A 26,718-nucleotide genomic window follows, 5' to 3' on the forward strand; every position below is an offset into this window, starting at 1 on the left:
AATTGTGGCCGATTTGTTGATATGGTGGTTGAAGTGAAGGAATATGTAGTTCAGTTAAAAAATAGAGAAGCCTTGGCTGTGCTCTGTTCTGTTATAAAGCACGCAGGAAGCGGCTAGAGCACGAAAGAAGTGTAGGGAGAAACACGAGACGTAGTTGAGTGTTTCTTCCCACTTCTTGAGTGCTCTAGCCGCTTCCTAAGTGCTTTATAACAGAACAGAGCACAGTCAAGGCTTCTCTATTTGTTTTATAATAAAGAATACGTTAAATTACCCAGGCAAACTCCCAAACATTACTTTTAATTTTCAAAACAAACTTTATTTCCAAAGCGAACAACAATGTCGTCAGCATGCTTTATACTCTCATAAAGCTCTATACTCTCATAAAGCACGCTACAATATGCCAATCAGAATCCTTGTTAGAATGGTTCAAATAATCTAATTGGCTGTACAAGACTAAAGCTGATTTACTAAACTAATTTAATAACGTAAATTACGGCGCCTGGTGTGTTTACAAACCTTTGTGTGATTCTTCTATTGTTGCTTGCCGACTCGCTTCAGTTCCGTAATTTCACTTTCAATTATCGGAAAAAAGCTAAAAAGAAGTCCCGGAAAAGGTCGAACATAGTACAATTGGCAGATGGCGTGACAGCTGTAGCTCAGCTCTATGCTCTATACTCTCATAGAGCACGCTCTTTCAACCAATGACAGCGCGCGTTATATCCGAACTGTATTCTAATTAACAAATAGAGAGGCCTTGGCTGTGCTCTGTTCTGTTATAAAGCACGCAGGAAGCGGCTAAAGCACGAAAGAAGTGTTTCTCCCCACTTCTTGAGTGCTCTAGCCGCTTCCTAAGCGCTTTATAACAGAACAGAGCACAGCCAAGGCTTCTCTATTTGTTTTATAATAAAGAATCCATTAAATTCCCCGAGCATTACTTTCAATTTTGAAAACAAACTTTATTTCCAAAGCGAACAACGGTGTCGTCAGCATGCTCTATACTCTCATAAAGCACGCTACAATAAGCCAATCAGAATCCCTGTTAGAATGGTTCAAATAATCTGATTGGCTGTACAAGACTAAAGCTGTCAAAAGTGTCAAACTATCAAAGTTAAAAAACTATCAAAGTTCACCTTCTGCGATAGTTTACAAACTAAAAATAATAAAGGGGTAAGTTTCTAAAGAAACTGTGGTGCTGCGTCCGTGGGAGAGTATAGCAGGTAATTTAGTGTTAACAACTGAGTTGAAAACGTAAATTAGCCACCGTAAAGGGTAAAAAAGCTGACGTTTCGAGCGTTAGCCCTCCGTCAGAGCGATCAATCGCTCGAAACGTCAGCTTTTTTACCCTTTACGGTGGTTAATTTACGTTTTCAACTCAGTTGTTAACACTAAATTACCTACAAACTAAAATAGTTCGGTAGGTCGAATTTAACACTTTTGCCTGAAGTTCGTAAGTCTCTAATACAGAATCTTGAAGTAAAATGTTCAGTGAACTTCAGCCGAATTATGGCTCATAAAAACACGCGAGTTTTTTCACATGACAAGGTAGAAAACAAACTGTTCAGGGCGAGTGTTTTTGGAATGAACAACAGCCGAATTCACCGGAACATGAAGATCGCTTGGGATGACAGCGCCGCAAAACTCGGCTGCAGTGACAGATGTGACTCTCCACTCAACGCATCGAAAAGGATATCAGAGCAAGCTCTTATTTTTTTCACTCGAAGGGCGGCCGAAGTAGTTTCTGAGGCTTGCTGTGATGACCGGAGATCGCCATGATGAGCGAGCCGCGATGGACTTCAGCATGATCATATTCGCTCAGACACCGTCATGATTAGAATGAATTTTAACAGTTATGCCAGTTTGGTTATATTTTTCATCATTTCTGTTTTGTTCTGTTTTGTTTTTGAACACTGAACTTTATATATTATATGAGTGTTAGCTGTGTTTGATTTTTATTTCCGTACGTAAGCTTGCAATCTAACTGAACGTGAATCAATCTCTAAAACCTCGAATGTCTATTTTGTTTTTCCTTTGAGGATTTTCGTATCTGCTCACGTTTTTATAACGTAAATTACGGCGCCTGGTATGTTTACAAACCTTTTTTTGGTTCTTCTGTTGCTACTTGCCGGCTCGCTTGTTCCGAAATTTCACTTTCAATTATCGGAAAAAAGCTAAAAGGAAGTCCCGGAAAAGGTCGAACATAGTACAGTTTGGCAGATGTCGTGACAGCTTTCGCTCAGCTCTATGCTCTATACTCTCATAGAGCACGCTCTTTCAACCAATGACAGCACGCGTTACATCTGAACTCTATTATAATGAATGATACAGAATGCTCGGTGAAAGAAAAATTACCAGTGCTCCCAATGAGAGCCAAACTTACAACCTTCCAGTCAGTAGTCATCCGCTCTACCACGGAGGGCTATAGGAGACTCACGGTGAGCTAAGCCGTTTAATTAGGTCCATGGTCTCAAACTTCCCGCTTACTGCAAAGATAGGAATATCGATACGTGATGCTCACGTACAACAATGATGTTAATGAAGATGATAAACTTCAAACCGGGGATTTTTGGAGTGAATGAGGATGTTATTTTGTAGAGACACAAACGTACTCCGAAAATTAAGCTCTGAGTGCTTCTCCGATCGCTCGACCCTCCGATTACTTCTTCGAATACTCCACCACTGAGCTGAGAATCGTTTAATTAGGTGAGTGGAGACAAACTTCCTGCATATATACTGTGTGGTAGGAATGTTATTATGTGGTGCTTACGTCCATGATAATTTAAAGGAAGAAGATCGATTTAATCTTACGTGAAGGAAGATGTTATTAAGTAAATTACAAAGGCATGTTTGAAAAAAAAAAAAAACAAAACAAAACAAAAAAAAAACAAAGCCGTGTAACGAGGTCCATTGTGATAAATTGCTGCATACTGCGAGGATAGCAGGCCTGGTGAGTTAGGTTAAGAAAGATATTATTCAATGAATGACACAGGCGTAATAGGAGAAATGTAACCAATTTCAACAAATTTATTACAAAATTTATCTTTCAAATCGGCTTTCTTGCTCCCCACTGTGTCAGTGCAACGAAGGCTTTACATTCAACTGGTTCATTCTTTTGTTTTTAACATTACTTCGTTTCCATCAACAGCCTGGTTATATTTTTTCTGTATTTAAACCAAATACAAGCCAAAATTCCTCTATTCGCCCTGATGAAGGGCTCACACTCAAAACTTCAGCTTTAGAAACTCTTTAAGTAGCCAATCTACTTAGTTGATGAAAATGATGTTGCAATTCGTTTAATTCATTTTTCGTCGAAACCTCCTGCTGCAATAAACTATACCATATATCCTGTAACCATTTTTGAACTTCCTTTTTTAAATATTAAAGAAGTACTGTCAGCTGCTGTTACTACGCGACAGGAAATTTATGGCTGAAACATTAGCTGAATACTGATATTACCGAGAGGAATATCGATCGAAACAAGAAAACGTCACTAGCTATTTAATTATAATGGACGTTAAAAAATTGACTTCTGAAAAAAAGTTTGAAGTAGGGAGACAATTCTTTTAAAAAACGCTAATATGATAACGTGCTTATCAAGGAAATTCAATTTCTGTTATTTGACAAAATTTGTTATTGAATAATATTCAGTTGATTGTATGACGTATGACATCACAATTAGTGTGGGTAATGACATGATTGCGACTGCAATTGGATATTAACAAGCACGAGTAAATTTTTCAATGACAACAAAATTGCGAAAGCCCGTAGGGCTAGTGCAAGTTTTGGTCCTTGAAAGATTTACTAGTGCTTATTTACGAAAAGAGAATAGTTTCTTGTTTACACCAAATTGCGTGAGAGCTTATGTTACTTGTTAATAATTTACATTGACAAGCATCCCAGAAATTAAAGACAGACGAAATTTTGTCAGCGCACGCGAGCGTAATTTTCATTCGTGTTACACGAAAAATGCACTCGTTTTCAGCCAATCCGACGCACATAATTTTTTCTGTGTCGGCAGGTTATTGCTGATGGACAAGTGAAGTTCTTCACGTCGTTATGGTTTCCTTAGTCCATTTCAGCTGAACAAGTGAACCTCCTCTCGTCCTTATGATTTTCTTAGTCCACTTTAGCCTTTTCTTGCTGATTCTTCATTCAAAGAGTGCTTTGGCCTGTTTAGATGGTAAGTTCTTAGAAGAAGTGTTTCCGCATAATTTATGATTATGTACTCATATAACTTTTAAACGTTTTACAAACTGAACTTCCTTTCCACATCACTTTACCACTAACCAGTCAAAACAAAAATTGCTCAGTTTCGGGAAGGAAGCATTTATCCTGCACACGATGCATAACAATATTACGCTTATTTTATACACGACATGATTTGAATATCGCTGACATTCAACGATATTGATACTCAAAACTCTTCTCAGAAATCTTACAAATTGAATGGTGTCGCAGGCATTTTTTCAATAAGCATTTCAATATTCCTGTTGAGACATATTTCCGATTTCTTTAATTTTTCTTATGACATCACAACGCCGCGGAGCAGATGGCTCCAACCCCCACTCTCAGCTAGCTTTACCAAACATATCAATTAAGTTATGCAAAAAAATCCGTGGAGAATCGTTACGTGACTCAACGTTTTAGAATTTCTCGTTTAATTTTGTTTGTTTTATTTCTTTTTAACACTCATCTCGGCTGATACGATCGATTCAAGCTATATCAGAGTAAGGCCTCTTATCCTTCATTAATTATTAACGTAACATGTTAAGCCTGAGTTTTGAAATACATGCATGTGTATCAAGGCGATGGCGTAGTAGTCACATTGGTGACTTTGCTGTATTTTAATTATTTCGTTTATTATCCTCCTAACATTCAAAATTATTTCAGGTAACTGCCGTATATTAGCCTTTCCATCCTCGTTATTCTTCGAGGGGGAACGTCTTGTTAACCACATCATAGCAACCATCAGTGTCATTGACAGGGACACGTGCGAGTTTCGTTGTTACCTGGAACACAACTGTGTCAGTATCAACTTTAATGTTCAACCAAAAGAACCTAACACAGAAAACTGTGAACTGAATAACTCAACCAGTCAAGAACATGACAAGGACCTGATCAAGGCAGCAAACTATGTTTATCATGGAACAAATGTAAGAATATTTTACGAAGAATTAACGAGAAACATGTTCACATTAAGGATAAAATCGATTTAAGGAAAACACAGAAAAAAACAGACCCATAGACAAATTAAGTGACAAAACAAGTTTGCTGATGATTAGTACTTTGATCTTCCCTCTTTAGAATGCCTGTAGTAATTCACCCTGCGAGAACAATGCAACCTGTCAATCTGGTTTTACCAGTCAACGATATCGCTGCTTATGCTCTCCCGGATTCACTGGCCACGATTGTGAGCACGGTAGGAAATTATTACTCCTGTTTTTCTTTTAAGGAAGCAGTTAAATTTGTTTGATCAGATTAAACTAATTTTGTTCTTTAGATGAGTACAGTCACCGCAATTGAAACTCTGATGGAGCCGAAGGGAAAAATAATCGGTTGAGGTCGTGGACGAGAAGGGAGTGGGTACGGGAATGGGGAAATGGAAATGTCATATAAGCATCAAGATTTGTCAAATTTTCAAACAAGATTAATCGCAAATTCATTACAGGGATTTTATTCGGCCAGGTGAAATTTCATCACTTTCCACTGGTAAATCACAAGTCTACTTTTGAATTTCTCTTTATTCAATCAATCAATCAATCAATCCTTTATTTAAACACGTGACACCTAGGAGTACAGAAGTTCTCGTTAAAACGTGTACGTGTATGTACAATTAGAAATAAAGCATAATTTCTGTAAGAATACAAATAATAAGTAAATCTATTAAAAAGCTAAAAACAGGATCGAAAATCATGGACAAGAGCTATCAATTAGAAGTTACAATATTAACAATATTAACAACAATAACGATATTTACAATCACTACCATTAAGCCATGTGGGCTTTAAGAGAACGCTTAAATGAAGCAATATCTTGAGATTCTCTGAGTCTAGGGGGTAGCGCATTCCAAAGTTTACTAGCTAAAAATGAAAAAGACCGATGTAAATACTCAAGATTAAAAGGAGGTAAATCTAGCCTTGTACTGAGCCCGCGTAAACTATACGGTACATTTCTAAAATGAAAAAAATCACTTATATAAGGAGCCCCCTTATCATACAAGCACTTATATAACATAACCAACGATTGGAATTGCCTACGATTCTCCAAAGACTTAATGTCGGCCAACTTGAGGAGGAAGTCGTATGACACAGACTTCGAGAAGCCTAATATAGTTCTTAATATAAAGTAATTAGTTGTCTCTATTTTTGTAGTCTCCGCGTTACCTACTCCCAGTAAAAGGGGACTGCAGTACTCAAGATGAGGGAGGACATAGGCCTTATATAAACGAACTAACACGTCCTTTGAGATAAACTTACGTATTCTCCGCAAAGCCGATAGCTTTTAGCGTATTCTCCGCAAAGTCGATAGCTTTCATCGCATAATTAACGGCTAAAAGAGTAGCAGAAATGTTATGGCGTTTCAGGACTTGGGTTGTTCAATTTTTTTAGTCGTAGATAAGTGTAACAGCAATCCATGTCAGAACCAAGGATCCTGTATTGATGGTAAATGCCAATGTCAGCCTGGATTTTCCGGAGAACTTTGTGAAATAGGTCAGTAACATCTTATTACCATCAGATGTATTTTTTCTCTGAAATCGTATTTCAAACCGCCTCTGTGAAGACAAAGACAATTATGTGGTATTTTTTCCCAGAAGTATGAGGTCTGTAAATGGCGTTCAATACTTAAGTAGATGTCAACCAATTATCCTCACATTTTCAAACGAACTCGCAATTCATGGTAGGGATTTTATGCGGTTAGGTGAAATTTCATCTCTTTCCACTGGTAAATCGCAAGTCTACTGCATTTCCCTTTTTTCCATAGCTTTCATCGAATAATTGACTGCTACAAGAGTAGCTGAAATGTAATGGTCTTTAAGGACTTGGGTTGTTTACTTTTCTTTAGAGGTAGGTAAGTGTAACAGCAATCCATGTCAGAACCAAGGATCCTGTAAGGACGGCAAATGCCAATGTCAGCCTGGATTTTCCGGAGAACTTTGCGAAATAGGTTAGTGACATCTTATTATCATCAGATGTATTTTTACTCTGAAATCGTATCTTAAAACGCCTCAATGAAGACAAAGATAATTATTTGGTTATTTTTCCCAGAAGTATGAGGTATGTAAATTGTGTTCAATGCATAAGTAGATGTCAGTCAATTATCCTTATTTTTACTGGTCTCCGTTCAATATACTACAGACGATTTCCTTTTAATAAAGACTACATTGAAAGCTATGATTACTTTACAAACGTTTGCAAAACTGAAAGCAAACAAAAATAACTAAACGAAATGAAAACGCATAACAAGCAATAATATCAAAATTAACTTTATGACAGTGTGTTTGGCATTGATGATGATGATACTTAAGTCACCCTCGTACTTAACAATAAAATAAATAAATAGAGAAAAACACGACCATTTTAAGTGCGTGTTGTAGCCTTCTGTTTGAACATAGTTTCTGCTGGAAGCAAAAAAGGAAAAGAAAAACAGACTTAACATAATTCAGAAGATTTTTGCATTGAACAGAAAGAGAAGTTTATACGCTGAGTGGTTCGAAGGCGAGATACGACGAGTAAAGGTATTAGAATTGACCGGTGACCGGATTTTCATTTAATGTAAGTCGAGTGCCTTATACACATTTGAGGCAAACTTCTGATAAGATAGCCTTTTTCAGCCCTTAACAGTGCTGCTTTTTGTTAGTTATAGCCGATCAGTGTGACAGCAATCCATGTCAGAATAACAGCATCTGTGTTGGTGGTAAATGCGAATGCCTTCCTGGATACTCCGGAGAAAATTGCAAAGAAGGCACGTTTGTTATTATAAAACGTATCAATGAGTGAGAAACTTGGATTTGTTTATCATGGCTTGTGGGATATTACGTAATATAGAGTGGCTCATTCTCAGAAAACAACCATCGTATACGTTTTGGTAAATGAATAGATTATCGAAATTATCAAGGGATGTTTTTTTTTGGGCTAGTTAGAAATGAAAAGGAGAAAATCGGACGAATTATCGACATTCAGCCCACTGTGGAATGAGTGACAGGCAAATTGTTTCGTAGTAAGGTGCACTCGATAGTATGTAGCTGGAAAGGTATTTTATTATATACCTCTCTAGCGTCAAATATTACCTCGACTACGTCTCGTGTTTCTCCCTACACTTCTTTCGAGCTCTAGCCGCTTCCTGCGTGCTTTATAACAGAACAGAGCACAGGCTTCTCTATTTGTTAAATATACATCGTCCAGCTAATGCTGCACCTGGGTTTAAACCACAGTTGAGGTTCAGTGCTTGTTGCTGTTATTCAAACTGATACCGGCGGCAAGACTTACGTCTGCAAATTTTTGTTTTAACATTCCTCAGATGTTGATGAATGTTCCAGCGATGTACACTCTTGCCACAGTTCAGCCTCGTGTATCAACACTATTGGATCCTACAAATGTTCCTGTAACAGTCTTACGGCAGAAGATGGAAAAACTTGCAACCTGGCATCAGGTTAGTTCCTTTTGTCTGATAGCTAGCCCGCCCACTGTTATGACTGTTTTTAGAAACTATTACCTCCTTGAATGTACCTTTGAGATTGAAAGAGTTTTGGATAAAACTATATTGGCTAGAATGAGCTTGGTTTCACTTGCCTTTGCTTTTCTCTGACACAGAGTGTCAAAACTATAGGAATCTGACCTACGGTAACAGGAAGATAACATCTGGTTATGACTGGAACTGTGACTGGAGACTTTACGGTTGATATCGTTTTAGTGGGGCAGCAGGCACAAGAATGGCTATTTCATGTCCGCCTTTTTGGAGTTGTGGCAGTACTGGAACCGGGTGGATGAATGGGGGACATCCCACAGTGGCTGACGGACAGGTCAGGAGGTCGGTCTGCTTTCGCTGGTATTCAAACTGTTGTTTGTTATCATGGTCCATCAAAGTGAGAAACTGCGGCGCCTATTATGTTTATTACCTACGCAGCACACCCGCTTGCAACCTCCGTTACTGCAGCACTGACTAAATCCAAAAGAAGTGAAACGTTCTCTTAGAAAGAGAATACTAAAACCCACCTTTACAATTTAAGTGTTTAAAAAGTAAAAAGAGCATTTATGACCAGGGGATCTTTAAAGTTCTCCTTTCTCCAACTTATCCAGAATTAAAATTATTAGTCATTCAAATAATCCGAAAACCCAAATGAACATTTGATAAGTATAGGCTTTTCAGGTTGGTCTACCCCACCCCTCCCCCCCCCCCCCAAAAAAAAAAAAAAAATTCCAAACTACCTTTAAAATGGTTTTAATCATTTGAATACTGTGATGTAGTTAATTATCACTTTCAGTACTACTCCTATAAATTTTTGGTAAATCGCTATGCCCAACAGTGGTTTGAAATCTTTGCGGAGGTGTACATTTTAACGCAAAATGTGGTCTCGATACTGCGATAGAAGTAGTGTTAAAATGAGTATTAGAACCCCTTCCTCAAATTCAATTTTATTTTGGAGGGGCACATTCAGCCAGTCTTTGACTATCACGTGTTTACCGGCTGTTGTTTCAGAAAGTCATTACATAATTACTAGCTGGAAAAACATAAGATCGTAAACTTGTAGTTAATTGTTATCGTGCAGGGTGACTAATATGATTATTATGATAAACACAAGATGATGAGTTTCGAGTCTGCCATTCGCAAGCAATGCGAGGCAAGGGCAGTTATACAGGCTAAATTGTGAATAAAACAACTAGAAGTTTTCAAATCATGAATAATTATTTTGCGTTAGTCTCCTACAGTGTGTACATACGAATTTAAAAAGTTTACTTGCTTGTTTCATCAATAGGCCATTTTCGAGATGCAGAAAGCGTCTATTTTTCCAGGTTAAGGGAAAGTTTTCAACACGAAAATGATTTCTTTCATAATTTTGAATGTTTCTGTAACTATAATACTAACACTAATTTCTAAACAATACTGATTATTACTTAGTGAATAATTTTACGTTACACTGCTGTAGGATCTTACGTAGATATGGGCTGCTAAGTTTCATTGAAAGACGAAATTATGTAAGTGACGCCGTTTCCAGTTTATTTCTGGTGTTTTCTAAGCAAAGTTAGAGCTAAATGTTTCTCTCGACGTTTATTTAGAGTACGAAACTTCAGCAAAAAAAAAAAACATATTTAACCAAAAGGACACAGTTGACTGAACATGAAGTTGATTTTTTTTATTTAAAAGCAAAGAAACCTAACGAACACGGACAGGCATCGGCAACTTTGTCAACTTTACTTAAGAACTGCCTCGCTCAGAGGAAAGTGTTATGACCGTCATTTTCGGATCAACCAATCGCTTCGCTGAGTTGCGTTAGTCATTTAAGTCCTTACTTTAATCTGTAAATTTTGAGTTTTTTGAATTAAATAAACTTTAGGGAGGAAATGAAATGCTCCTTAATGCTTCCTTCTTTTACAAGAGAGTCATAAATGTATGATCATCCATTCCGTGTTAAAAAGCCCCCTATATTTCCTATGAACCTGGTTATATTGAGTGAAACCTCTCTTAATGATTTCACCTTTTGAAATTATTGCTACCCCTTAGGGCCTGACGGCTAGTAACTCAGAGGGCGCAAGATTAGGGGTTTGTCAGGGATAGTACGGAGTCCCACGGAAGGAACTTGAGAAATAGAACCTATAAAGCATAGAGTTACCAGCCCCTGTTAAGAGAATTAGGTGCTCTTGTTGTTGTGTGATTCTTCATTCCGTACGATCTTTTTGCTACTAAATAAAAATACCTTTAATTATTCCGAAGACTGAGATGTAGATTAATAACATGCAATAAGGTTATTAATAGACAATTGAAATATTCTGACACTTAGTGTGAAGAGGAAGGGCCTGCTTCAATTAACACACTTTAATTTATTCAGCACTCGATTTACTACTCTTTTAATGTGCAGGTGAAGAAGAAGTAAACTCGTAAAAAGCGTAAAAACGACCTTTACAAAAAATCTACTTATAAATAAGACTGGAGAAATAAGTATAAGATACAATGAGACGAAACTTATTAAATGCTGAGGAAATATACGAGGCACGAAACATTCGTAGGGAAGAGGTTTACATAGAGGCAAAAATAAAAACACACAATGCTAGAAGGGACGTGAAACATGAATTACATAAGGCGGCGTAATTTAGTGCCGCCTAAAGCGATGAAATAATGATGCATACATGATATGTGAAAAAACGAAAAGAATGAGCGTAAATTAATGGGTGCGAAAAGTATAAGACTTAAATGTGAAAGAAATCAACAAATTACAAATTCGCGACAACAAAATGTTTCATTTTTAGGCAGATAGCCACAAAAGGTCACTGAAGTTTGAGGCATTGACATTTAGTTGCGAGCTAAGGCCATTATCAGTTCAAATTGTTCCACCTGAGGACAGCTGTGTGTAAGTTAAGCCAACATTTAATGCACATATATTTTCATTTCTCAACAACATTTGTGAAATGATTTACTCGACACTCCTTCAATGCAGTCAGCTTACTTGTTCGAGGGTATTGAACCTCTCGTTTTCTCCTCTTCCGCGTTGTGTGCCGCAAAATTCGAGAAGTTGTGCGAGGAATTAAAAATTTTATACTGGCAGTCGCCAAACTTTTATAACATAATACATAAATGAAAAAATATCTTTCCAATCCTGTAATAACCGTTAAAAAAATGAAATTTTTTTAATACCTTGGCACTATATCTGAGCAAGATATAACTTGCATCTGCCTACAGGGTCACATTAGCGGGAAGATAAAGAAGATAAATTTCCGCGGAATGTAAACCCGCACAAACGACTACTTTGTTGGAACTGCAAATAAAACAACTTTCCCACGGGGCATAATTAAATAGCAGCTTATCAACAACAGTCCTATTGGCTGAAAACTGATACGTATGACGTTCACCTTCAAACCAGTCATAGCTATTAATTGAGTACGTGCGAGTCAACTTATTGGTGCTAATTAAGACTTGAAGTTCCTCAAATTTGCATCGATTTCCCCTCAGCTTCCCACATGTTTAGAAAGCAAGATTTCACGGAAATGGGTTTTCTCCTCTACTTTGTTTTTTTCTTGCCGATTAAGAATGTTTTATCTTGTTTGGATGGTGAGGATATGTCACTTTGCCTTTACGTAGCTTTTATTACGAGTTGTCATTTTATACTATTTATTTGCTATCCTATTCCAACTGTTACCCCTGTAAATTTTACTTTTTTATTTTCTCCTTTACGTTTACCTTTTAATGTTGAAGATCTCTGTTGTTTTGAAGCGAGGAAAATCTTCCGCTTTTCAGTGCAGAAATCCGTTCCCATGCGTGTACTCAGGGGAGTATGTCGCAAGTTTCGATCAGTTTGGAAGCGATATTCTAATTTCTTTTATTTACCTTTCCTGTCCTAAGGCAAAAAACCCAAACTTTACCTCGCAACACATTACCTGAAATTATGTTGACGGTTTATCAAGTATTTTTTCAACTTAGATTATATCCAGTTAAAGCAAAGTTATAGCACGCATATGCAACGAGCTGTACAATAAGCCTCCTAACCGAGTTTTGGGGAAAAGAGATCATCCCCAGCTTATACTGGCCTCACGACTGGGCTTTATTTCGATTCTGAATTCTTTTTATTCATCAATCCTTAATCTATTATACTTTAGCTCAATTCATGTTCTTTTATTTTAGTGTCAGAATAAATCTATAACTTTGAATTGTCAAAACACCGTGAAGGAGTATCGCCCTTCAATTCATATTAAAAAGAAAAACGATATTAATAACAATAATAACACGTTTTACATTGCCATAGTTTGAATAACATGGATCATATCGCCTATTTTAAACAGAATTTCTTATTTCATGATCTGAAAGAGCCTGGAAACATATACTCAAACGTTCATATAAAAAAGGTGTTTCACAAATATCAAGAACATCCACAATCCTACTCAGATCAGTGTTGTGGTTTCAAAAGTTTCTTCTATTTTAGATCAATGCCGTATATTGGCATTTCCATCCACTTTGTTCTTCGTGGGAGAACGTCTCGTAAACCACACCATAGCAAACATCAATGTGATTGACAGGGACACGTGTGAATATAGATGCTACCTGAACCATAACTGCGTCAGTGTCAACTTTTATTTTGGACCAAGTGAAGCAGGAATACAAAACTGTGAACTGAACAACTCGACAAAAAAGAAACACGATAAGGATCTGACGAAGGCAGCGAACTATGTGTACCATGGAACACAAGTAAGGATAAATTATCTTTTAGCAATAATTTTAATTCATCCAAAGCTCAAATGGAAATTTTTACGTTTATTAATGCATTTACCTTTGTCACAGTGTTTACTATGTTGGAAAATTATTTCCATGACGCCACCACAGCATTATTATTACCTATTTATTCATCATTTTATTTCTTTACGCAGTGAAAACATTTAGTTATTTATACTTTCACGCGATTACTTATTACCTCACTCTTTCATTTATTTTTTTATTTATCTTTTTTGCACTTATCTTTATGACGCTGTTCACTGCATTGAAATCAAATGAAGAGATTCCCTCGGTCTAGCAAAAATATTCCTTAGAATGATGATACCACATCATATTTTTATTTTTTGACCAAATAACTTACCTCTTTTTTATTTCTTTACGTATACAAACCTTGTTTACTTACCTATTTAGGGATTACCTGTCAACTCACTATTTTATTTTTCTGTTCGGTTCACCGATTTTTTCTTATCATTTTCAGAATGCTTGTGATCGTGCTCACTGCATCAACAACGCCATTTGTCAATCTGGTTTTACAAGTAAGGGATATCGATGCGTGTGTTCTTTTGGATTTACAGGACCCCATTGCGAACAAGGTGAGACATAAAAATGTTTTTATACACTGTACCAGTTTTTATCTACAACAAAAATAATTAGTGATCCATATTTTAAAAGCAATCTGTGTAATCGATGTTTAGGGATAACACGCCCTCTGAGAAAAAAATAGAAAACTAAAACAAACTGAAGTGGCCGAGAGAGGATTGAAAACATACTTTTTCCTGCTAGCTTTTTCGTGGCGACTATGTTATGATGCGAAGAGGACGGCAGAGGAGAATTAAAAATTTAAATTGAGAAACCATTGAATTATTTTCTTTCTGTACTAATGTATTACAAATCCAATTTTCGACAGACAGATCATCTACATTCTCGCACCTCGCTATGTATTGCACGTACACGTATTCTGCTCGCTTGGTCAAATTCTGTCCGGTTCCGGTGAGATGTCTAAAAAGACACCTCGTGGAAAGTAGCGACCGATGAAATAATATGTTTACTTCAATCCCATATGCAATTTCGTATTGGAAGTAGTCCTACGAGAATTTGAGGGAACACACTTCGACCAGCTTTAGCCGCCGGCCGTTTGTTTTCATGATTTGAAGGGCACCTTCTAGCTTTTCTCACACAATGGCAGCCTTGTTCATGATAAGATGTTGACAAAAAAAGATCGTTTGAGGTCAAAATAATTTTTGTTGATCCGAGGTTTCCCAGACTAGATAGAATATTTATTGACATGCCGAGCAGACCCATTAGGGATAAATTTTCTCAGAGTCCCGGTCGATTTTACTTTAAACTGAACCGGAAGCTCAGTTTTGAATTAGCCTCCTTCAGTCAGTGTCAGAATGTCTTGCTTGACAGTCCTTTGTCATAAAGTTGACAGACTGTTCTCAAGAAAAAATTGAGATCTCTCTGAAACATTCAACCAACGCCGTTCAAACTGCTCTTGAGGTGAAGCGTTTTTTGTGTTATTTCAAGTGAATTGGGTCCCAAGGGCCGTAAACATCAGAGACGAAAAGGCGGGACTAAAACGCAGGGCTAAGTTTAAAAAAATAATGGCCGGTGACGCCAAGTTTCATGACGTCATGGTATAGAGAAAACTGTCTATTTACGCCCGCTATGGGTATAAATAGGGTGTACCTACCTTTCTATTTAAAATAAAAAATCGTTTGGATTATTAAGGTAAGTGTTCACTCTTTGATAAGTACCTTTTTATGATAAGGAACAAACTTATAATAAGTATTAATGCCAGCCCCCACCGCTAAGGATATGTATCAACGTCAAAGCTGAGCATAACGTAGCAAATTTTAAAGTCGTGGTCGCTCTCTCTCTCTCTCTCTAACAAAAGCTTTCCTGCGCTTGAGCCTGGCTGGCTGTGCTTTTGTGAAATGCCTTTGGTTTATTGCATCGTTGAACCTTTTTTCCTGATTGGCAAGCGTATTTAGTGTTGGCTTGGCCTTACTATTCTCGATCGTCAGGCGCTTTTTGGACTTTGTGATACACGACAGGGCTTTCCTGAGGTCACTTAAAGCTCTCAATCAATTTCATTATTGTGACAGAAATTTTGGACTGTGCGTTAAATCCATGTCACAATGAAGGAACCTGCATCGAGGAAGCTTTTGGATACAAATGCAAATGTCTACAAGGATTCACTGGTGATCACTGTGACACAGGTTGGATAAGCAATGTTTTATTCTCATTTGATAATCTTTTTTTGTGCATTAATGATTGTTCCTGTAACATTTGCTAAGGCGCTAGTAACTTCTTCGGCAAAATTTTATAGATAAAGCCACAAAAGTCGATTCCAGTTTACCGGAGATAACTGCGAAAAAAAGATAGTGTAATGCACTAAGGCTTGAACTGTTTAATCCAAATAATTTACTAAATTAGGCAGTTACTTAAGTGTCAATTGACTAAGTTTGCTGATTAAAACTAATACCAAATTAACACCAGCAAAACATGTTTAGTTAATACCCACAACTGCAATATGACTGGTGGGGTCTGTAAAAATAAGCCAGGATCATTTAGATGCAGTTGTAAACCCGGGTTTACTGTAGACGGACACAACTGTGAAGATTTGACAAGATCTCTCCGGCATATCCTAGTTAAAAATTAATGCTTACGATGAGTGCATAGTCTGTAATCTGCATAAAAGGTAGCTATCAGAAAATTTTCCCCAATTAAGTTTTCAAAAGAGAAGCAAAATTTGCAAAACTGCTCACAAAACACAAGGAAGTCACAGATGTGATAAAAATGCCATTATTTCCTCATCTGCTTTTCTCTCTTGGCTGTTTTGAGCTGCGAAGCTCGAAATAAGATCACAAAAAGGGAGAAGCCTGCCAGGAATATTATTTATGTCAATGGAAGTTTTGGTGTGATAGAGTAGCCCCAGTGAGTATCAACTAAACAATCTCTATCTATGTATATACACATATAGTTAACCCTCTTCCGTCAATAAATGAATCTTACTTGGCTTATCTTCATGAGTTCCTGGTCCCTGCCGTCGGAAATAATTCCCACTGGTTGCTATGCTACCGCGCCTCTTTACATGGCTGGGAAGGAAAGGACTTCCACACTCGTTGCGATGGAAAGAAATATACCGTAACAGTTATAAAGAAAAATCAGTATGTTTTTGGAGGCTACACTGACGTTCCATGGGGTAAGTAATTTTCGCCATTTGCAACCCCGCGATCACGATTCCATCCCAAACCACTTAACCTATCGATGTCTCGTCCAACACTCAAAAACACAGTCTTAGCTTTACTTTGCAGCATTTGAAGGGATTCTAAGGTTATGTCGTTACTTCGTTCCTCTTCGCCGCCTTATCAGTAGTAGTATGCGAGCAATTATTTACAAAGAACGGGCGCTCCCGTTTTCGGAAAACCAAAGGGTACGAATGTTAACATGAAAACTTCAGGGAGACTGCTCGGTTCGTGAGTCTAGAATTTTAAAGCATTTTGTGTGTAGGCACGCGTTTTCAATAAATCAATCCCTCCAAATTCATGTCAGAACCTTAACTATTTCACGATTCAATCTGTTGGACACGAATTCTAATATTTCTGCCATGGTTTTCGTGTAATGATTTTAACCAGGGTTACTGACATCAAGATTAAGGACTTCTGAAAATGGGTATCATAATCCTAACTACGAAATATTGAGCTAGGAGATCATTTCCTTTTAATTCTAATGATCTTTTATCCGAGGAAAAGGAGGCATTCATGGCTAACGGATTCAAAATGTTTTCTTAGCCGATTGTCCTTCGGGAGCAAGAACGAACGACCCGTCAGGTCGCTGTTGTGTATTTCCTTTCAAGTATGATCAATGTGGGAAATCTATGGAGACTACTTGATGCGCGAATCCAGACTTTAAAAGAGTATAGATCATATCTAAGACGTTTTGGCAATCAGTCACTGCCTACCAGTTCATGACTGCACTCATGTTGCAGCTCCTTGAATCAATTTTTAGATGTGCTACCTCAACCGTCTGTGACATTTTTGTAACCAGTTTTTATAACCAGTGTTATAGATGGAAATCACGAAAAGGACTCACGCATAATGCTGCCCTCACTAGTTCATGTGCAAATATGTAATGTAAATTTAGTACTATAACCCTTAACTTCAAAACTTGGTGCAAGTAGATTATGCCCTTTCTATCTTGAAGATTTCGTGAATGATAGTTAAAACCGATTATCCGAAAAAAAAGCTATGAATGATGCACTGAATTAGAATGTTTCCTTAGCCGATTGTCCTCCGGGAGCAAGAACAAAGGACCGGTCTGGTCGCTGTTGTGTATTCCCTTTCAAGTATAAAGGCCGTACCTACAACTCCTGTACAAAGAGTGGCTCTTTTATTGGAAGGTGGTGCTCATTCGAGGCTGTCTTCAAACGTGACTGGGCTTATTGCGGTAAGAATAAATGTAATTTTTCATGAGATATACATATCAATATTTTCCTCTTTCCCTTTTTTTTAGTCTCAATAACTTCATGACAAAAATATGCAACAAATAAGTCATAAGATGATTTCTTTCAACTACGGCTGTATGTTGCAAGCTTTTATAGAGTAAGTAAGCTAAGTAAAAACATTTCTATGAAAGGATTGCAATTTTTTGTCATTGTCTTGACCTGTAGATGATGATCCGTATGAAGGATATCGTAAGACCGACAAGGCTTTCATTTACTCGCTTGAAAACAAAGAAGGACTGGCACCGTTCAAAAGTATGGTGAAGCGTGGTTCCCAGGCAATCTATATGGGAATAAGGTATGGTCCAACATTTGGCGGTGGTCACGATATTCATATTGCTAACAACGCAGGTCATAATGCTCATTCATACATCAACTTTGGTCACTCCTTCTTGGCTCCAAGTGAAGTAAAGGAAAAGGATACAGTGTTAGCTGGAACCTACCATTTTACTCCCGATGAAGTATCTCCCTTAGAGCTGAAAATACAACTGCAGGTCTATTTTTGTTTCTGAGCCAGGTATTTCGAACTTACACTGTCTCTATTGGCAAGGTATTGTAATTTATTTTAAAGGCGTAAAACCAGGATACGTCGCATAATCATCTTGGAATCTTAATATTACGCGTTGAACAAAGTCAGATAACAATTAGAAATCTTCGCGAGATACTTTCTCGGAAAAGCAATTATATGGTAGTTACCACTCACTCTTATGACAGTAGGGGCGAAGTTTTTGTCTTTTCTTGGAGATTTTTGCTGTTTTTGTTAATTTCTTTAAAGGTTTTACATTACCCAAAATGCCAATTATTCTCAGGATATTTGCTTCTAGCTCAATACAGTTATTAGGTGTATTATAACTAGCAAAATGAGACATGGACGCCAAAATCGCGCTTTAGAAGTAGTCATGAACGCTGCGCAATGCTCACTATTATGATAATAAGCTTATGAAACAATGAACGTAGCGCTCTATTTTCCTTTCATTTGTTTTGGTTAATCATTTGGCCTTTCTAGTTACGTTTTACGCGTTAAGATTTATTGTGCGGTGCGGCTTGAACAAGATATAACGCATGTTAACGACCTCGATCCATTTTTTTGGTAATAAAATTGGCAACTTATATCAATAACAACTTTAGGGACCCCAAACTTCTGACTAGTAAAATCGACTTAAACAACCCGATTATAAAACAAAAACACTGACACCTACTGAAGGACTTCATGTTTAACAAAGACCTAACAATATGGCCAAAAACTTGTCAAATTAAAAGCTGTTTTTAACTCAATCGAAACTCTGTTGAATCTGTTGATACTGTATGACTCTCGCAACTGCAGAGGGAAAAGCCTGCCTCTATATCCTAGGGAAAAGCGATTAAACTTTTCTTTATCAATACTAGGTGCGTGAAAACCTTGTTAAAGTGTCTCATTTTACGGCAATTAATAGTGTAATTATTTTAAATTTTAATTTTAATCTTCAGTTAGTGGACAGGGAGGAATGTGTAATTACACTGCAAACAAAGTTTACTGAAGGACTAGTAGTTAAGGACACTCAACTCTTCATTGACTTTGTACATTGACAATAATACTTTTTTTCCAATCGCGGTACTTTTACCATTCGCATGTCACAACCAGGGAAAGGTGGAAGCGAGCCCTTTTTATAATTTACGTTTTGTGCTCGAAATATGGTCATTAACAGCATCTGCTATTTGTCACGTATTTCATCTTACACAAAGTATCCGACGTGCTGTATGAAAGGAATAAGAACTTAGCGGGATCTCCATTTGCTGTTTACTTTGCCGGTTTAAAATGTGCATAAACCATATTAATAAACGACTTAAGTGCGTAAGCAGGTAACTATTTCATCAAGCACGATAGTTTGAATGACATTACCATAAAAATAGACAACATCTCTTTTTTAATTAATGAGTATGAGAGAATCGACTGTGATGAAAAAAACAAAGAAATGTACCAGATTAGAAACGAGCGTGTAATTTGCGCACCACTTTACACCTTAATTTAACGCGTTTTAAGAAAAGAGGTTATGATGAACAGCTTGTATGATAAATTAATATGAAAAGAATCTAAGCACGTTTCAAGAAATACAATCACACTAAGAAGAGTGTAGATATGAAGTTTCTTCATTTTGTATGTGTGTGAATTTCCAGCGCATTTTTCTGAGTTTGCGTGTCCTGACCTTAAACTTGAATTCTATTGGGGTTTTCTTTCTGCTCTCAAGTCCCATTCAAATCATTTGCATTATGCGTGTTTGACGCCAGTCATCATCAGTATTTTCTCGACGACTTCCTCGATCGAGTTTGGAGGAAAATTCAGAGTAAAATTGCATAGAAAGGTTTTGTGAGGACCGAAAACAAGTAAAACAAACTGTTACGGCTGATGGCTTCTTGTTTTGATCGGTTGCTTTAAAAGAGAAAATAGAGGGAAGTGGTTGAGGTTTCAATTAGCCTGCTACAAAGTTATCAGGCACCTGCTGTTCAAATGGAAGTGACGTTAGTGAAGCTGTTTTACATAGAACAGCCATTAAGACGCCTACGTGTTATAGAATGTGAAGAGGTGACGTGTGGAGAGAAAATGCAGAGGAGGGTTTGACATTAATTGAGGGTGAAGAGATATTTTGTCAACAATCTCTTTTTATCAAACGGTAGGATATAGTAGATTAGACACTGGCTCAAAAACGTATAAACGTCATTTCTGTTTTCGAGCCTTTTGAAAAGGGGAGGGAGGATTATTCACCATTGTGTCGAGGTTAACTGCTTGGGTCTGCTTTCTCTCTGTCATTACTTTACAAAACATTTGATTAAAGAGGGAAAACGCTTTGGGTTGTTTATTTAACAAAACGATGTGGATGAACGGCAGCTTCTAAACTCGGTTGGTATTCTACGAATGTTAACTGTAGATTCATCAACAGCGGAGAAGTATGTTGTGTACATTTCGCCTTGTAAAAATCCTCTTCTTCGCGTTTCTGATGGAGCTTGTCACAGCTAATGATCAATGTAGGACAGAAGTAAGCATTCAAGGTATGGCTCTCAAGCTTTCCGTCTTCAAAAGATGGTCATTGGCGGCTCCTCACCTCTGCGATATCAAATGTGAACAAGAAATCAGGTGCCAAAGCTATAACTACAACAGAAAATACAAAATATGTGAACTAAACAACCGCACTAAGGAGGCAAGACCACAGAATTTTCTTTCAGCCCCTTCATGGTTTTATATCCGAAGATTGAACGGCAGAGGTGAGAATTAAAAAAATCTGTTTAACTATCTGATCTATTTCTTCCCCTTTAACTCAAAAGTGGCTTAAACACCCTGCGGCATAACTCGATAATAACTGCTTTTCAGGTGAATACAGCGAAGATTGCCAAAAAAAAATGGGCGCTAATCCGTTTTGGCAATATTTTTTTGCCTCTCCTCATCGAATTCGCTTACGACCAAGCTTGTTTAGCCTTTCACCTAAGGAGTCTTTTCCTCTTCACAGTCTAGTTTTATACGCAGCAGATTGCAACATCTCCACCTGCAACTGAAATAAGGAGATGTTTACGCGAAAAAAATTAAAAAACAAGGAGGTTTTGCCGCGAAAAATATTTTGGGAGCCGTGACGCAATGATGAAATGTTCTCACTTTAGGGGAATCAGAGCTAAGATAGAAAAAACGTTTTAATAAATGATTTGCGCTCGTTTTGACATTTTACCCAACTTTTTCCTGGCCACTTTAGTTCAAGTACCAAGGTTAGCTTCTCATGAAGAAAAAAATCTGTAAAACTGGCCCTTTAAAGTTTACCGTATTCTTAGCTTTTTTCCATTCTTAATCAATCCTGTGCCTCCTTTCTTGATTTTAAAAAGAAGAATGAAACGTATATCTTTATTGCAGCACCCTTAGGTTCTATCCCTGAATTACCAGCATTGTCCTGTCACGAAATAAAGGCAAGTGAAGGTAAAGACACCATCAGCGGCAAGTATTGGCTGGATCAAATTGGCACAGGGAAGGCAACATTGGATTACTGTAACATGGTTAACGAGGGTAGGTCTTAACCATTTTTTACGAGTTACTTTTAAGAAGACATTCGAAGATTTTCCAAGGATACAATACTTATTTTAATATGGTGTTGTAGAAAATCCTTTCATATGTATATGAAAGATAATGAAACCTCGACTTTGCTCTGTTCTGTTCGTAAAGAACGTACAAGCAGTTAGAGCACGTAAAAAATGTAGGGAAACACAAGATAGAGATGAGTGCTGTCCCTCTTCCTGGCTGTTGGTTGATGAGCGATGTTTTAATCTTATTTCAAAACAATTTTATTGACATTAAATAGTGTTCTTATAACATTTTCAAAGGTGGATATAGATATCACCACAGATGTCGATTGGGATTTAAAGAATAGATAGTCAGACTATGATCTGACACTCAGAGCATTGCACTTCACACAATTTTCAATCTGCAAACTGCAGAGAGATCGCGATGAGCAGATGTATAAAGAAATGAGCAAAAAAAAACTTCTATTAAAAATTTGAACCCTGATACGTGCACGTTTTAAGTATCGCGACAGACGTGATGAATAGGTGACATTTTCATTTTTTTGCTTCTTGGCTTTTTTCAGATTTTAGGCGCTGAGTGCACAAAAAGGGGAAATGATTTTAATTACTAGGAAAAGCAAAACCCAAGGGAAATTTTCTTAATTGTGTTGTGGTGTTACAAATTAGCTTAAGTAAATATTAACTGCTGATACATATATATAGTAAGACATCCACGTATTCCATTTCGACTGTTGCAGGATACATTAAGAACTCAAACATACTGTCGAACAATGAAAGTTACCTCGCATTTCTTCGTGAATTCCTGGTTCCTGCTGTTGGAAATGATTCCCGTTGGTTGCTCTGCTACCGCGCCTCTTTGCATGGCTGGAATGGTAGGGACTTTCATACTCGTTGCGATGGAAAGAAAAATACTGTAACGGTTATAAAGAAAGACCAGTATGTTTTTGGAGGGTACTCTGATGTTCCATGGGGTGAGTAATTTTCGACTTCTGCAACCCAGCAATCACGATTTCATCTCAGACCAGTCAACCTATCGATTTCTCATCCGACAAACAAACAAAGAGACTCAAAAACACAGTCTTAGCTTTCCTTGGCAGAATTTGAAGAGATTCTAGGATTATGTCGTTACTTCGTTCCCCTTCACTGCATGCGAGTATAGTATGCGAGCAATTATTTAAAAACGTGCGCTCCCATTTTTGGAAAAGCAAAGGGTTCGAATGTTAACATGAAAACTACGAGGAGACTGTTCGGTTCGCGGGCCTAGAATTTCAATGCATTTTGTGTTTAGGCACGCGTTTTCAATAAATCAATCCCTCCAAATTCATGTCAGAACTTTAACTGCAGCCTCACGATTCAATTTGTTTGACACGAACCCTCATATTTCTGCCATGGTTTTCGTCTAATGGTTTTAATCAGGGTTACTGACATCAAAGGGACTGCTGCAAATTTGCAAATATGGGATAAAAACAGGTATCATAATCCTAAACCCGAAATATTGAGCGAAGAGATCATTTCTTTTTTATCATAATTATCCTTTATCCGGGAAAAAGGAGCCGTTCATGGCTGACGGATTCATGTTTTCTTAGCCGATTGTCCTCCAGGAGCGAGAACAAAGGACCCCTCAGGTCGCTGTTGTGTACTTCCTTTCGAGTATGAAGGCCGTACGTATCACAAGTGTGCTGGGAAAGTACCGGAAAATTTTGAGAGACCGTGGTGTTCATTCGATGCTGTCTACAATGGTGACTGGGCGTCTTGTGGTAAGAAAGAAAGTTCTTCTCCATAATGTATACATATCAGTATTTTTCTCTCTCACATGTTTCAGTTTCATTACCTTCATGACAAAAATATGCAAAGCATAAGTATTTTTATGGTTTCTTTCAACTTAGACTGTATGTTATCAGCACTATTGAACAGCTTTAGGTGAGAAGAAAAGCAAGATACAAAAATATAACCAATAAAAAGGTTGCAATTTTTGCTTATTGTCTTGACTGTAGATGAAAATCCCTATAATGGATATCGCAAGACAGATAGGGCTTTTATTTATTCGCTCCACAACAAAGAAGGACTGGCGCCGTTTAAGAGTATGGTGGAGCATGATTCCCAAGCCATTTTTATGGATATAAGCCATGGTCCAACGTTTGGTGGAGGCTTCGATATTCATATTGCCAACAACGCAGGTCATAATGTTCATTCGTACACCAACTTTGGTCACTCTTTCTTGGCTCCTAGTGATGTAGAGGAAAAAGATACAGTGTTAGCTGGAACTTACTATTTTACTCCCGATGAGGTAGAAGTGTTCTATCTCCCTTAGAGCTGGAATTACAATAGCGAGTCTATTTCTGTTTCTAGGCCAAAGGGAAAAGCCTGCCCCTACAGCCTGGGAAAAGCGATTAAACTTTCCCTTATAAAACTATGCGCGTCAAAACCTTCTAAATTGCCTCATTTTATTACTCATATTTAAAAAATATGTAATTACAGTGCAAACAAAGTTTACTAAAGGACTAGTAGTTAAGAACACACAATTCTTCATTGATTTTGTACATTGACAATAAAATTTTTTCAAATTGTGGTACTTTTACCCATGTCACAACCTGGGAAAGGTGGAAGAGAGCCCTTATTATTACAATTTACGTTCTGTGCTCAAAATATGGTCACTAACAGCATCTGCTATCAGTCACGTATTTTATCTTACCCAAAATTTCTGGTGTGTTCCATGGTAGGAATAAGAACTTAGCGGGATCTCCATTTGCTGTTCTCTTTGCCGGTTTAAAAATTTGCATAAACCATATTAATAAACAACTAAAGTGCGTAAGCCGGTAACTGTTTCGTCAAGCACGATAGTTTGAATGACATTACCACACAAATAGACAACATCTCTCTTTTTAATTAGTATGAGAAAATCAACTGTGATGAAAAAAACAACACGAAAAAGAAATGTATTAGATTCGAAACGAGGTTGGAATTTGCGCACAATATTTGCACCTTGATTAAACGTGTTTTAAGAAAAGACATTATGATGTACAGCTTGTATGACAGGTTAATATGAAAAAAACCCAAACACGTTTCAAGAAAAACATTCACGCGTGAATTCCTTCTAGCGATAAATTACTTTTGAAAAGTTGAGGGAGGATTATTCACCATTGTGTCGAGGTTAACTGCTTGGGTCGGCTTGCCTTTCCCCTGTCATTACTTCACAAAACATTTGATTAAAGAGGGAAAATGTCTTGGGTTGTTTATTTAAAAAAAAATGTGTATGAACGGCAGCTTCTAAACTCGGTTGGCTTTCTATGAATGTCAACTGTAAATTCATCAACAGCGGAGAGATATGTTGTGGGCATTTCGCCTTGTAAAAAACCTCTTCTTTGCGTTTTTGATGGAGCTTGTCCAGTTAATGATCTTTTTATTTTTTTTATTCCATTTTCACTGCAGTTACATCGTCACATGATAAAATGACAATAATAATAATAATATTGATAATTATGGTATTAATACTTAACATATCAATTAGTAAAACTCTAAGTCCATAACAAAGCAGTGGGGTAGAGTATAAGGGAACTGACGAACCATGCGTGCTAGTCAACCCATTATAAGCAAAGCTAACTTACTAACTAACAACCTTAAGACAATAACAATAATGATAATAACAGTATTAATAGTGACAGTATCAATCAATCAATAAAAAATCTAACTCGTCATAAAAATAATAACTTACAGACTAGCAACCTTACTAACTAACTGCTGATTTTTGCCCAGGTGGTATGAGGGCGCTCGGGGTCAAAGGCCCTATCTTTATAGAAGGTAGTGCATAGTTTCTTAAAAGAAGAAACACTGAAATTAGCAGTCTCAGCTCATCTGGTAAATTGTTCCATAGATACGGAATCCTGTTAAAAAATGTTTCCTTAAAAAATTCCTTCCTAACTCTATTCGAACCCACCGAGTTCTCTCGGTGGTTTCTTGGTGGGTAGGAATAAAACTCAAAAGTTCTGTCATCAGGTTTATGATATCACTCTACAAAAACAAAACAAAACAAAACAAAAAAAATACCGTTCTTGCCTGGAGATCATCAGGAGGCCTAGTGGCATGGTTGAGCTGGAGCAGGTCAAGAGGTTTAGGCTCGAGACCTTGCCGGGTCATGAAGTGGTCCCAGGAACTTCCAGAGGAATCCATAAAAAAGCATACTCGCTCGAAGAGGGGTGGGCATGGGTTCGATACATATCGTTCTTCTCTTCAAGTATCGTTTTGGCATTTGTTTAAAATCTATCTTAGGCTAATATTTCCTTTTAGCATTTTTTTTGCCATCGGTAGCAACTTTATTGGTGGCAAAGTTAACAAAACTGTTTTTACATCCCCAGGAGATGAATACTACAATTGTTTGCTAACAAAATATAAGTTTTCCACGAGTCCTGACTGCTTTTCTGATCTACCCACTTCTTGATATGTCATGAGAAGGAATGAGACGAAAAAAACAAAAGAAAAAAAATACACAGGAAACAACTTGCAAACATTTTCCCTTTGAGGGCAAATTGGTTTCGTGAAATTAATCCCAATCGAAAAGAAGTAATCGGGAAAACCAGCCTTCAAGTTACACGAAATTCACTGCATAATTATGATCAATACTCAACAATCCTTAGAATTTACCAAAATTGTCAAAATAGTCAGGAGTTCTCGAGCAGACTGAAGCGCGGAAGATTGTTTGCTTTTTCCTAACTTTAAAAAAAAAAAAAAAAAAACCTAAATCATGTTTTTGTTTTAGGCCTAAAAAC

At 37.3% G+C, this 26,718-nt stretch overlaps 1 protein-coding gene across 1 annotated transcript; it reads left to right on the top strand.

Moving 5' to 3' along the window:
* The first annotated feature begins 1,596 nt into the window (after nt 1–1,596).
* Nucleotides 1,597–25,484, top strand: LOC149052742 (uncharacterized). Its single transcript, XM_089181628.1, has 19 exons — nt 1,597–2,700; nt 4,016–4,177; nt 4,888–5,150; nt 5,302–5,416; nt 6,606–6,707; nt 7,060–7,161; nt 7,855–7,959; nt 8,515–8,646; nt 8,808–8,891; nt 13,127–13,389; nt 13,892–14,006; nt 15,522–15,635; nt 16,400–16,621; nt 18,089–18,414; nt 20,824–21,157; nt 21,792–21,941; nt 22,693–22,926; nt 23,542–23,712; nt 23,950–25,484. Exons 2-19 carry the CDS (start codon nt 4,105–4,107, stop codon nt 24,264–24,266), a joined length of 3,222 nt encoding a protein of 1,073 aa, XP_089037754.1. The 5' UTR covers nt 1,597–2,700; nt 4,016–4,104; the 3' UTR covers nt 24,267–25,484.
* Nucleotides 25,485–26,718: the final 1,234 nt, after the last annotated feature.

This window comes from Pocillopora damicornis, chromosome 1 (genome assembly GCF_964200805.1).
Source record: "Pocillopora damicornis chromosome 1, jaPocDami1.2, whole genome shotgun sequence".
Classification (NCBI taxonomy): Eukaryota; Metazoa; Cnidaria; class Anthozoa; order Scleractinia; family Pocilloporidae; genus Pocillopora; species Pocillopora damicornis.

Excerpts from the sequence above, each read along its gene's own strand:
- LOC149052742 (XM_089181628.1), top strand. The coding sequence starts at position 4,105 with ATGATTTTCTTAGTCCACTTTAGCCTTTTCTTGCTGATTCTTCATTCA. Across the intron at positions 5,417-6,605 it reads TGGCCACGATTGTGAGCACG|TCGTAGATAAGTGTAACAGC; the intron begins GTAGGAAATTAT and ends CAATTTTTTTAG. Across the intron at positions 21,942-22,692 it reads CTGTAACATGGTTAACGAGG|GATACATTAAGAACTCAAAC; the intron begins GTAGGTCTTAAC and ends CGACTGTTGCAG.